At 34.1% G+C, this 13,598-nt stretch overlaps 1 protein-coding gene across 1 annotated transcript in view; it reads left to right on the top strand.

The window, feature by feature from the left end:
- The window catches only part of LRP1B (LDL receptor related protein 1B), a gene marked incomplete at its 5' end in the record, with an annotated part of 1,526,008 nt that overhangs the window by 1,377,253 nt on the left and 135,157 nt on the right, over positions 1-13,598 (top strand). Inside the window, 4 exon segments of the mRNA XM_057550915.1 lie at positions 2,130-2,259; positions 3,931-4,037; positions 4,375-4,507; positions 12,325-12,447. Coding sequence (XP_057406898.1) covers positions 2,130-2,259; positions 3,931-4,037; positions 4,375-4,507; positions 12,325-12,447 — 493 coding nt within the window.

The raw sequence follows: 13,598 nt of genomic DNA, 5'->3' as shown, positions 1-13,598 counted from the left end.
AAAGAAACTCAAATCAAACTCAGTGTATAGACATTTTTTACATCCTTCTTTAACCAAACAGTATTTTTATATAGTTAAGAAAATAAGAAAATTTTTAATGTGGATTGGGAATAACTTTAAGAAATTTTTGTTAATTCCATGATACTGTTAATTTTCTGAAGCTATCGTTGTTATGTTAAAGTTCAGAATATAAATAAATTGGGGGAGAGGATTATGAAACATGAATAGCCAAGTGTGGATAATTGTTAAATATGCATGATGAGCACATGGGTCTTATTATTCTATTCTATTTTTCTGTATGTTTTTAAATGTCTAAGATAATTAAATACCCCACAAATATAAACACAGACACACTGCATCAACTATACTGTAATCTATTATAAATCAAAATCTTCTGATGATAGAAAAAGTGTCTAGAAGTATTACCTTCTGTGTTATTGTCAATACAAATAGACCAGTGTCACTAGTTACTGAGCTCTTTTACTTGAGTTAGCCTTATTGCTGAGATAAACATTAATTAATTCTATAAATATATACTGAGCAGTTTTAATCAATGCATATATTAGACACTTGATTCATAGACAGACATGATCCCTATCCTAGTAGACCTGAATTACATAAAATGTTAATTTATGTTCCTGATTTTCTACATTTGCTACTTCATTCATTCAACCATTTATTCAGCAGTTTTTATTGAATGCTTACTTATTGAATGTGTCCCAGGCACAGTACTGGGCATGGAAGAGGAAGGTGATGAAAAAAATGTATGAAATTACTTTCTCATGACCAGTGCATGGGCTCTTTCTCCAACGTCATGCACCATTACATAATTTACCCCTCAGATACAGCACATTTCTAATTCTCCTTACACATGAAAAATCTTTTCTTAGTTCCATTTCTGTTTAAACTTCTTCTGTGAAGCCTTTTGTGAAACCTTTAAGAATTCATATGTTTAAAGCATATTCATTTATCTTGACAGTATATTTTATTGCAATTGTTGGTTTAGGTGCTGGTCTTCTCTTAGAATTTATCAAATATGGGGAGTAATCTTAGTTTTCTTTGCATTATTATTTAAGAAACTCTAGTAAATGGTAAATCTTCAATACTTGGGAGAAGAAGGGAAGAAGAAAGGAAGGAAAGAAGAAAATCAGTTATATAGCAGGCAGTCTAAACTGCCATCAGCAAAGAGAAAACTATAGGAATTTAGAAAATAAACTCTTCTTTCTTACATGGGATGAAACTGGGAAGAAGCAGGGAGTAATAGTTTGACATGCTTCATTCACTGGGAGTTTCACAAGCTGTGAGAGTGCTGCACCTTTTGTGAAAGGAGCAGACAAATAGATTTTGGCAACAGTAGAAATTGCTAAACAGCAGAAAAACATAGTCCCTGCAAGATATTTCACTGGAGCATCCCATTTCAACCAGAGCGGTCAGACTCAAGGAAAGTAAATTTCTAGTGGATCCCTTTCATTGATCTCACATAAAGCGCTGAAAGGCCCCCAAAGGTATCACTACTATCTTATTTGACTTGCAAATAAAATCTGTATGCAAGCCAGCAGAAGATGCCAGTTGTGACAGTTCATTTCACAGTTCTACAGGAACAAATGTCAGGAGAGTGGAAAAAGAATATGAACAGCAACCAAACTGTAAAAGAACAGGTACAGAGGGGAAAAAAAATGGGAATAAGAGGAAAGAAAGAACATTAGGGGAAGTTTTGCCAAGGCAAGACAGAATTGCCTTAGGATTCTTAGTTGTTTCACATTCATCCTTCCACCCCACTCCCAAGGAACCGGCTGTACTTGCTTAGATATATTTTTTAGCCCTTTTATTTCCCCACAATCTTCATCATCACTTACAATTATTAAAATTACATTACCCTATAGCTGTCTGTTGGAGAATGATCCACTCAGAGCAATTTAATTAGTTGATAAAGCCATGGGATTTATGTTCTTTTTACATTTTTCTGTTTTATTATGACTAAGAGACAAATGAAAGTGGAAAAGGATTATAATGTTATATAGTCACGAGCTTAAATGTGACCATCTGAGTTTCTTGTATGTGTCTTTTTTGGGTTTGAAGACATTTGTCTAAAATATTAATTTTATTTATGTCTGTGTTGTTTTTGACAGAGAAATTGTGAAACAAGTTGTTCCAAAGATCAGTTCCAGTGTTCCAATGGTCAGTGTATATCAGCAAAATGGAAATGCGATGGCCATGAAGACTGTAAATATGGAGAAGATGAGAAAAACTGTGAGCCAGGTAAATTTCTTGAGGCCATATTTCGTTTAACTAGTATTTTAACTTGGTTAGAATTTAAATTTAAGCAATGATATGCATAAAACAGTGGCAAATAATGCACATACTTACTGTTTTTAAGAAATAATCTGAAATACCTGTAGATAAATTAATTGGTGTGCCCTTCATATGTTTTGAAAGTGTTTTGGCAGGTAAGACTGTTATTATTTCAAGATCCAAGCATTACTCCCCAACATTTGGTTTTATGGTCTCTATATTTTTCTACACCATTTGGAGTTGTTTTTCCAAGACAGCAACGTGAAATATGTTGAAACTGTAAGTATGATAAAAGTCAGGTTTCGATTCTGGAAATTAAGGTTATAAAACAGAATGTAGTAGTTTCAATGTGATACCAACTGAGAAAAAGGATGTCTATTATTTCTATTTATATCATGGTCCAAAATAAAAATAAGATTAAGAAGCAAAACCAGAGTATAGGAAGAAAAACCCAATTTATACATTTCTATTCCTTAAACATGACTTTAAATATACTCATTAAATTAACTTTTATACTTAGGAATTTTAATAACAATATTCTACAGGAAAAAAATACTGGGGGAAAAAATCACTTTGTAATCTATGTATATGGTAATAAATTAAGTTAAATTACTTTGAGAGACTAGGTCAGAATTGCAGATACCTCGCACACACATTACCATTGTCCCAGTACCGTGCCCATGGTCCATGTTGCTAATTGATCACATCTTTTTTCTTACTGAATCCAGACATATTCCCAGACTCCTTATTAATACAGATCCCTAGGCAAACACTGCCAATTAAAAGAAATTAAATCCCAAGGGAAAAGCTTTTTAGCATTCCTGGACTAAGTAATTTAGACCACAAAGTCATTATGTAAGTACATTTGGCTGCCTAGTAGTCTAATATAAGGCCAAGAACCCCAGAGGTTTGAATGCAAACTTAGCAAACTCAAACACATAGACAAAGAAAGATCTCATCATTATTATGTCAATTAATTAAATTGGGTATTGGTAGTAACTTATTTATCCACATTTTAAAAAATTTTTCCATATCATAAGGAAATACTTTGAATTCTACAGACTCTGCTAATTATACATATATTCATATTTAAAATCCCAAACCAAAAAAAAAAAAAACAACTTCTTAAAACTTATGTAAATATGACATTTATATCAAAACAGCCAAATAGATATCATGGGGTCTATGAGACCATGCCAAGATTTCCACTTTTAGCTTTATACAATGCACATATGAATTAACATTCCCAAAGGTCACTAAATCCTATTACAGTTTTTAAAATAATTTGAGGCTTTTGTCTTTTAAATAAATTAATTTAAAATTGTAAAAAAATACATTTAACTCTTCACAAATCAGAAGGATGGAGGATATAGAAGGTTTTTTTCTTTCCCTTTCTTTCTTTAGTCTAGTGAGTTGAATACTTATTGAACAGGCTATTACATCATGAGGTATATTTAATACAATGCAATAATATTGTAAAGCACATCTTAAGTCAGTATTTAATATCAGATGTTGAATATAGCTCAAATAATTTAAACTATTTTCATTACTATGTATAATTTTTATATGCTTATATATGCTTTTATCTATCAACTATTCATTCTGTTCACTAAATCTAAATTTCAACTTTATATTCAGCTTCTCCTACTTGCTCATCAAGTGAATATATATGTGCCAGTGGAGGATGTATTTCAGCATCTTTGAAATGTAATGGAGAATATGATTGTGCTGATGGTTCAGATGAGGTAAAATCTATCTTTTGGTTAAAATCTCTGAATTACATGAATTAGGTTTGAGAAAGCAAATATAGTAAAAACAAAGAGACAGAATCTTGATTCTTAGCACTGTCTAAAATGTCAAGACAAGAACATTGGATACAGTAATTTCAGCAAATACCTGAATCTTCGTGCTGTCCATAGACTAAACCCTATTGTCATTTGCAGAGGTGATATTCATTAAATAAAAATAAAGGAAAGCCCACAGTATAATCAATCTCCAGTATTGTCGGCTGCATGTTTATCTTGCTTGTGATGATAGCATTATCATTAATGAAAACTGCAGTGGCCGTTTGTATTTGAACAGATGGGCTGTGTGACTGAGTGTAAGGAAGATCAGTTTCGATGCAGAAATAAAGCCCACTGTATTCCAATTAGATGGCTTTGTGATGGAATTCATGACTGTGTGGATGGCAGCGATGAAGAGAACTGTGGCAGAGGTAAGGTACTTTGTGTGTGTGTGTGTGTGTGCACGCGCGCCTGCAAATAAGAGAATGGCAAGAATGGCAGTTAAGATGCTACGCAGAATATTTTCATAGTGTGCTAGAGGCAGAGGATAAGATCATTAAATGATTCTCCTCTTCTAGTTTCATTACATAATAGCCTATTCTAAATAAGCAAAATCTGGCTCATTTTCAGACAAGAGTATAAATTCGTCTTCATATAACAAAGACAACCAAAATTCAAGTGTTTTTTGGGTGCCTATCATGAGCATGTCTTTGGACTAGATGTTGGGTCAGGGATGGGGATATGAGAAGAATCCAGGGAACATAGCCACTATAGCCATTCCTACCAAAGTATTTTCTGGGCACGTTTCTCTTCCACATTGCTTGCCTTGTTTCTGAAAGACTAGAAACAGCATATGGTATACTATACCACACCTACTAATATGCTAGATCATATATAGGTTATAGGTTGTGCCCCAAATTTCTTTCTTGCCATATGGTTGAGAAAATGACCTACATTAGACCATAAATTGCAGCATTCTTATTATTTTCATAATGTTAGATATATTGTTTAAATACAAATTTTTTTACCTACTTATAAAAGTCTCTCAATCAACTTTACATTTTAGAATATTTGGAACATCATCAACAGAGATGATATTAGATTTTGACATATGTTGCAAGGCATTTAAACAGACATTCAGGGTTTACACAGTTTAAATGGACCTAAAGTATTTACTTCTGTAAATATCTAGTCGCTCAAGGAAAAATATCTTCTACTTTCTTTAATATTAGATCAAAACTTTATGATGTACTATATTTCTTTTCCAAACCTGATAAAGTATTATTATATCAGCAGAAGAAATCCTATTTCTCATTTGGAATCTGCAGTACCTTATAAAAAACTGTAAAAGATTAAATTTCCGTAATAGCTGTTTCTTACTTTCGCTTAAGTTCTCACACTCTCTTTCTGTCACTCTAGAGAAAGCAAACTTTGTGGACATTCTGGTAACAACAACTCATATACAATCTTACAGTCAAAGACTTTGGGACCACAATTAAGCTACTCATCATCTACCATTTTCTAATTAATAAGCTCTATCCCCTCAGCTTCAGTCACTGTCACCAGTCTTGTTCTTTTCCTCATGGCTTCCTATCTGGGCTATTAGTGACCCAATTGGTCACCAGTACATCCTATTCACTGCTGCCATGTTCATCTTATTTAAATGTAACTCTGGTTATGTCAGTCTTTACTTAAAGCTCTTCCTGGTTAGATACAAATATCACAACCTGGCAGTCAGGGTTATAAGAGAATGATCCCATTTCACCTTTCCAGTCTTATAACTCTACTAATCCTCTTTATGCATCATAAATTCTAGCCAAACTGGAAGATAATATTCAAGCAATATCCTCCATGCTTTTCAACATCTTTCTTGATTATTCTACTATTTTGCCATCTCAATACCTTTGCCAGTAAAAATTATATCTATTCTTTTAAGTCCATCTCAGTTACTACTGTGTCTTCAACCAAATTGCAGTCTGTTTTTAGTTTCCCTAGGAACCATTTGATTGCATTCCTGTTGTCATGTACTTCCTTCTAATATAATCACTTCTGTATTATTTGACTAAGCTTCCCTGTTGGAATATGAGTTTCTTGATGTGAAAAATTAGGTATGCAAACAAAATGTGGGAGTACATTTCAGGCAGTGGGATCATTATGTTCAAAGTCACAGAGGTGAGGGAAACGATTTTTTTAGGAGCCACAAGTAATTGAGGAGTCATGCTATAGAACTTGGTTTTAATATTATGCATGTTGAGGAGTTTTCCAAGACTTTTGAGGAGTTTTCTAATATTAAAAAAGGAAGGGGTGATGGGATTTGAATTACGTAACAGCACAGAGAATTTACTGAGATGAGAATCAAGCAGTCCAGTTTCTCGTCTTATCTCTATGGACATTTCTGTGCTCATGTTTTCATACTATCAAGTCCAGCCACAGTGAAATGTCTCCAACAGCTGTAGAAACATCTGGAAAGTTAGCGTGTGCCTGGGAGGATGGGTGGTGGTGGGCAATCCTTTCAGGATTTAGCTACTTTTTTAAATATTGGATTTCATAAAAAAAGTGTTTGAACAAAGGATTCTAGGTTAAAAAATCAAACATTAAAGTAAAAAACTGAACATTATAGTATTTGAAATCTGAGATAACTTTCAGATTTAAAATGACTATTAAATGTTTAAGCTTACTGACTAAAAAAAGAGTTGAGAGCTTTTAATTCAACCATTTAGAAATATGTCAAAGCTCCCCTACCCTCCCTATTTCTGCTTCTAACATTTCTTGGGTTCCTTTGCTGCTAGGTAATTAAATTCCAATGGAATACCTTGTTGGTTAAAGTGTTTGATCCTGTATGGATGTACCATAAGGCATGGCCAAGTTCAGATTTCTAGTATTTGATTTGCTTCCAGGAAGTTGTTTAGGTATTGGAAAAAAGCACTTCAAGGCACTGAGGAAATAAAATGCCAGAATAAACATCTCTTCTGTTAAGTGTTACTTCCATTCATCTCAAATCTGGACTCGTGAGCTAACAGGGGCTAAGTGCTGGGGGCTGGAAGATAAGAGAACTGCAGGATAAACATGGAACATTTTCAATGTGAATCAATTTTACTGGTTTACTTGAAAAGGACTGAAATCCCAAATACTATGGAATTAACAGCAGCATTCACTTTTTTAAAAAATAAATTTATTTATTTATTTATTTTTTGTTGCATTGGGTCTTCGTTGCTGCATGAGGGCTTTCTCTAGTTGCAGCGAGCGGGGGCTACTCTTCGTTGCGGTGCGCGGGCTTCTTATTGTGGTGGCTTCTCTTGTTGCGGAGCACAGGCTCTAGGCGCATGGGCTTCACGAGTCGTGGCGCGTGGGCTCAGTAATTGTGGCACACGGGCTTAGTTGCTCCACGGCATGTGGCATCTTCCCGGACCAGGGCTCGAACCCATGTCCCCTGCATTGGCAGGCGGATTCTTAATCACTGCGCTACGAGGGAAGCCCAGCATTCACATTTTTAAAGGTAAACCATGTTGCCTTAAGGAAACTTGGTGTTTGTTTTGGCCTGAGCTTTCAAACTTTATTCTTTATAGCAATTTTGTTGGAAAAGATAGTTATTCTTTTTAGCAATTATCAGCTCAAATGTGTATATTATTATAGAAATTATAAAATATATATTTAAGCTTATCTCAACCCAAATAAAGATGAGAACGCTAGATGATTATTTTCTGTGATGATTCACTTGTCCAAATTTCTATGAAACTGCCAAGAGCTAAGTTATATTTAGATATAGGTTATTGTTAATTAATATATACTTATCTGTTTTTCTAATAACCTCCCATTGAGCTGATCAAGAACATGACTAGGAAACTGGAATTTTAATCCATCTAATCTCTTTAAATTATACCTGTTTTTAATTGTTTATGTGTGCTTCATGCCATTTCAAAATAAGCTTGTTAAGTTAAGATGTCTTGGAAACCCCCCACCCCACCGAAGCATTTTTTGCAATGCAAATTCTTCCTAGTACAATAGGAAACCTTTCGTAGGTTATCATAAAACCTTGCCTTTCTGCTACAATTATGATTTCATTTATATTTCTCTTATTCTTAATAAAAATAGTGGCATGTCCAACACTTTTTTTTTCGTTTTATTTATTTATTTATTTTTGGCCACACTGTGGCATGCAGGATCTTGGTTCCTCCATCAGGGATCGAATCTGTGTCCCCTGCAGTGGAAGCCTGGAGTCTTAACCACTGGGTTGCCAGGCAAGTCCCATGTCCCACACTCTTATGGGGAAAATGATAATGTTATGTAATACAATACCTTTGGGAACTCATTTTTTTTTCCTTTTAACAATACTGATGTGCTCCAAATAGAGTTTTTAAAAATAATCAGAGAACGTCAAGAGTTCACAAATTCTGTTCGAATTTAGACCATTTTAGAATGGAACATGCGATGAGATTTAGTCATTAGAATCTTTATTCTGAAAGAACACAACTCTATTTCATATTCTATGGATTTTGATATTGAATTAAGCCAAAGCTCACCTCAAACCAATATTCATATCTTTAATACTAAAGGCTATTCATGTTATATCTTTTTGTTTTCAGACAGAGTTCCTAAATGGTAATATATTTTCTTGCATTGATTTTGATAATTGAGATTATTTTAAAAATTAGGGCATTTTAGAGTTGAACATTGCAGATGTTTGAAAGAAAAGGGCATCCCAATGCCAGATATTGTACTGTCAGAAATCTCACATGGTGACATTCACCTTGCTGCACTCACCAAGGACCCGCCTTTTTCTGTGTCTTAGTTTGTTAGTGCTCAGAGGTGTCAATGTAAGCTGTACCAGTTCTGTTAAGCATTTTTGCAGGAAAACTTAGGACCGTTCTGAATGGTATCACTATAAATTCCTGGCCTCAGCTTCAACTACCACTCAAGATTCTAAGCAATCTACCTGTATGTTTTTAATCATCTCTCTCTACCATTAACCATATCAGGTTTTTAATAAGTTGATTCACCTTCTCACATTCCACCTCACAGCAATAGTAAAAACCATGAGCTTTTTTCAACATCTAGACAGAAAATTAACTAAGCTACATATAGCTGTGCCTAGCCTTTCCTCCTTCCTTTCTCTTGAAATGGAAGACTTGTCTTCCAGTCTAAGGATAATCCTTTTATTTTGCTTTAGATCTCAAATCCTTCACACTTTCTTGATTCTCAAGGAACTCATTATCTGAATTACCTTTTCTCTCTTCTGTATCCTCAACATTACCTTGTCTACTGAATTCCTCAACTTCCTCTTTTCTTCCTCCCCTTTAAGGCTAAACTTCTGGACTACCAATTCTTCATCTATAATAACCAACTACAAACATTTCACTAAACCCACCACCACTTCACTAAAGCTACTCTCTTAGCATCATTTAAACATGCTAACTATTAACTTCTTGTTAGAAAAGTTTTCAGGTATTTCTCCTACCACTCTGGCTACTTCTTCTCAGTCTCTTTGGTAGATTCCTCTTTATCTATTCAAACTTTAAATGCTGATTTTCTCTGTGTTCTCTTCTAAATTTCAAATAATAACTGTATTCTGATCGTTCCCGACTCTACATTTACACCTCAGAAACCTATCCCATACTTCAGACACATTTATCCACTAGCCTGCTAAATATCACCACATGATTGTCTTACCAGTAACCTAAATGAATTGTCTCATTATTTCCACTAAACCTGATCCTCCTAATGTGATCTTTTATTTATTGAATGACACCAACATTCACTGAATGATCCAAACAAACCAAAAATTGAGTACTGTGTTTGACTACTCACTCTCCTTTACTACCCTCATCTAGTTAGCCTTCAGATCCTGAGGATTCTACCTCCTGAAGAGCTCTCAAATGTAGCTACTCTAAATCAGGTTTCCATCAGTTGTTTTCTGAATTGCTGCAAGCCCTCTTCAAATTGGTCTTTTTCCTCCCATCTTGGCTTTACTCTCCCTGTCTTCATTTCTAAGTTTTCCTCACTGTAGCTAGTGTTGTCATTCTAAAACCCAAATCTCATTCTGTGATTTCCTAAGTTAAATCTTTGCTACTGGAAGTGAATTACTAGAGATTAGTGTGCAAGTCAAAACTCAGAACAAGAAGAGCTTATTGACTCTCACAAGCCTAGGCTCATTATTCTCTCCAAAGTACATACATAAAATGAACAATGCTTCTTTCTTGGAATTTTCTAGGCTTGCAAGGATGAGCACTATCACTCCCCAGCTCCGTGTTTTAATAAACATATCCATTTATAATATGTTAATACCTTCAATCATCAAATCTCACCAATACAGAAATGATATTACTTATATATGAAATTTAAATTGGTAATATAATTCTCTGAGAGCAATCTTATTTATCTTAATTTTAAATTCCCATCAAGTTTCTTTGTGTGGTTTCCCCATGTACTCCTTGCAAATATGAACTTATAAATCTTAACCGTACCTCTTTTGTAGCATATCAAGATGTTGAGCCCCATAGAAATTAATACACTTTTCCAAAGCAAGACAAAGCAAGTTCCTATCTCCCTAACCATTGCCGTTTCTGCTATATATTGGTACATATCTAGACATACAACTAAAGTTTATTAGTATTTTGGGTCCTTTGCCTGTGGTGGATGTGTTTAATTTTAAGTTAGAATGTCCCTGTATTCTTTTTTTTTTAACATCTTTATTGGAGTATAATTGCTTTACAATGTTGTATTAGTTTCTGCTGTATAACAAAGTGAGTCAGCTATACGTATACATATATGCCCATATCCCACCCTTCTTGCGTGTCCCTCCCACCCTTCCTATCCCACCCCTCTAGGTGGTCACAAAGCACAGAGCTGATCTCCCTGTGCTATGTAGCTGCTTTCCACTAGCTATCTGTTTTACATTTGGTAGTGTATATATGTCAATGCCACTCTCTCACTTCGTCCCAGCTTACCCTTCCCCCTCCCTGTGTCCTCAAGTCAATTCTCTACATCTGTGTCTTTATTCTTGTCCTGCCCTGAGGTTCTTCAGAAACTTTTTTTTTTTTTAGATTCCATATATATGTGTTAGCATACAGTATTTATTTTTCTCTTTCTGACTTCGCTCTGTATGACAGACTCTAGGTCCATAGACCTCACTACAAATAACTCAATTTCATTTCTTTTTATGGCTGAGTAATATTCCATTGTATATATGTGACACATCTTCTTTATCCATTCATCTGTCAATGGACACTTAGGTTGTTTCCATGTCCTGGCTATTGTAAATAGTGCTGCAATGAACATTGTGGTACATGACTCTTTTTGAATTATGGTTTTCTCAGGGTATATGCCCAGCAGTGGGATTGCTGGATCGTATGGTAGTTCTATTTTTAGTTTTTTAAGGAACCTCCATACTGTTCTCCATAGTGGCTGTATCAATTTACATTCCCACCAACAGTGCAAGAGGGCTCCCTTTTCTCCACACCCTCTCCAGCATTTATTGTTTCTAGATTTTTTGATGATGGTCATTCTGACCGGTGTGAGGTGATACCTCATTAAGTTTTGATTTGCATTTCTCTAAGGATTAGTGATGTTGAGCATCCTTTCATGTGTTTGTTGGCAATCTGTATATCGTCCCTGTATTCTTGATGCTTTCTATTTAACTGTAAAGAGAGAAAGAATGCAAACATTTAAAAAATACACACAAAAAGAGTACTCTATTGCAGAATTTTTATAAGAATAAATAATATTTCCTCACATCACCAACTTATAAGTCTGTTATAAAATTAATTGTTTCTCTATGACTGCAAAAACTTTTTTCTGGTCCTTCTTTTTTTAATAGTTCAGTCTGTCAGTTTCCAGATACAACTGAATTATCTAATAATTTTTAAAGTGTCTTTTCTTTCCAGAAAAGCATAATTTTTAGTAAAGAAAATTAATGCTATTTAAAATCTAAGTTTTTTTACACTCAGTAACATAGAAATGATATGAAATGGAAGGGAATTTATATTTGAGAAAACTTGATTCTATCATCTTATGATCAATATTTTCTAAAGAAAATATTATAGACATGAGTGTGATATCAGATTGATTGAAAAGTTAAAAACGAATACCTTTTAAAAAAAAGTTTGGACATTATATATTCCTAGTATTATATGGGAAAAAATATAAGGAAATGAGACACTAGATATTGAGCTGAGAATTAGAGGAATATGTGTTTTGCTGACTGGAATTAATTATGCTATATCTCTCTGTCTCTTTTTGTTTTAAAATAAAGGAGGAAATATATGTAGAGCAGATGAGTTCCTTTGCAATAATTCCCTCTGCAAACTACATTTCTGGGTGTGTGATGGAGAAGATGACTGTGGAGACAACTCTGACGAAGCCCCTGACATGTGTGGTATGGCATTTCACGTGGCTCTAGATTGTACTCTCATCTCCTGATGTAGTGTGCAGGCGTGAATCGATGAAGTGGTGAGGTGAACCACAAATTTTACCGTCCTGGGGTTAGGTAGATAAAGTATAACCACAGATACAGCTTTTGGCCAGGTAATAAGAGATAACCCTGCTCAAAGTTTATGACTTTATAGAGAGCCCTCCTAAATCTGAACTTGCACATGTCAGCACTATTCAAAAGATAGATTATGGTCTGTCTAGGAGGATTTAGAGTAGTTGACCTTTTGAATTGAGTAAGGTTCATATAAGGACTTTGGCTTTATACCCAATTGGTGTTTTAGGCTAAAACAATTTTTTTGACATATAAGCATGGAAAACATGTGCATAATCAAATCATGTACTTCCACAAGTCACCCACTACTGAGACTGTGGTTATTCAGAGAAGGGAAATAAATATGCATAGAGATATACAGACATTATCTATCTATATCTATCTACCTATCTATCTATGTACATATATATATATATCTTACAAATGTTAGGCAGAGAACTGCAATTAGGAGTTATTTAACATTTAAATCTGAAAATCTTAACAAAATTTATTTCTTCTTCAAATTCAAGTTACTTCTGACATTTGTCACAATCGTGATTATGCAACCACGAATTATAAATATAAATGTGCGCCTTTAGATCACCAAATTAAATGATTTCCTGTATTTGGTAAACACTTTTGTTCTTCATCTCATTCTTTTGCTAATCTCAGCAGAAAAGGTAATTTATCTTTTAATTTAAAGAAAAATACTACTACTTTGGATATAACTAAATAGCACATCAGGTGAATTAAAGAAAACATAGCATGAGTGTATGTTCTTAAATTCTATGTTCTATTTGGTATATCAAATTAAACTAATTATTTTGATAGATGATGATATTGACTACAGATGTTACAGTTGAAAAAAAATGTGAAACAAGGAGGCAGCTTGATTTTAAACATGTTTTAAAACTTGAAAAAGACAGTAGTTAGAGAATTGATCTCTGTAGGTACAACTGATGAGTGATATAACTAAATTTCAATTTCAGTTCTTCTACATAATCTTATAAAGGGAACTCTAGAGAATGACCAGAGATAGTATTGTTTCTGAATCATAATAGTTG

This window comes from Balaenoptera acutorostrata, chromosome 8 (genome assembly GCF_949987535.1).
Source record: "Balaenoptera acutorostrata chromosome 8, mBalAcu1.1, whole genome shotgun sequence".
In the NCBI taxonomy this organism is placed as follows: domain Eukaryota; kingdom Metazoa; phylum Chordata; class Mammalia; order Artiodactyla; family Balaenopteridae; genus Balaenoptera; species Balaenoptera acutorostrata.
Note: the sequence above shows the minus strand (reverse complement) of the source record. Positions and strands in the feature narration are given on the sequence as shown.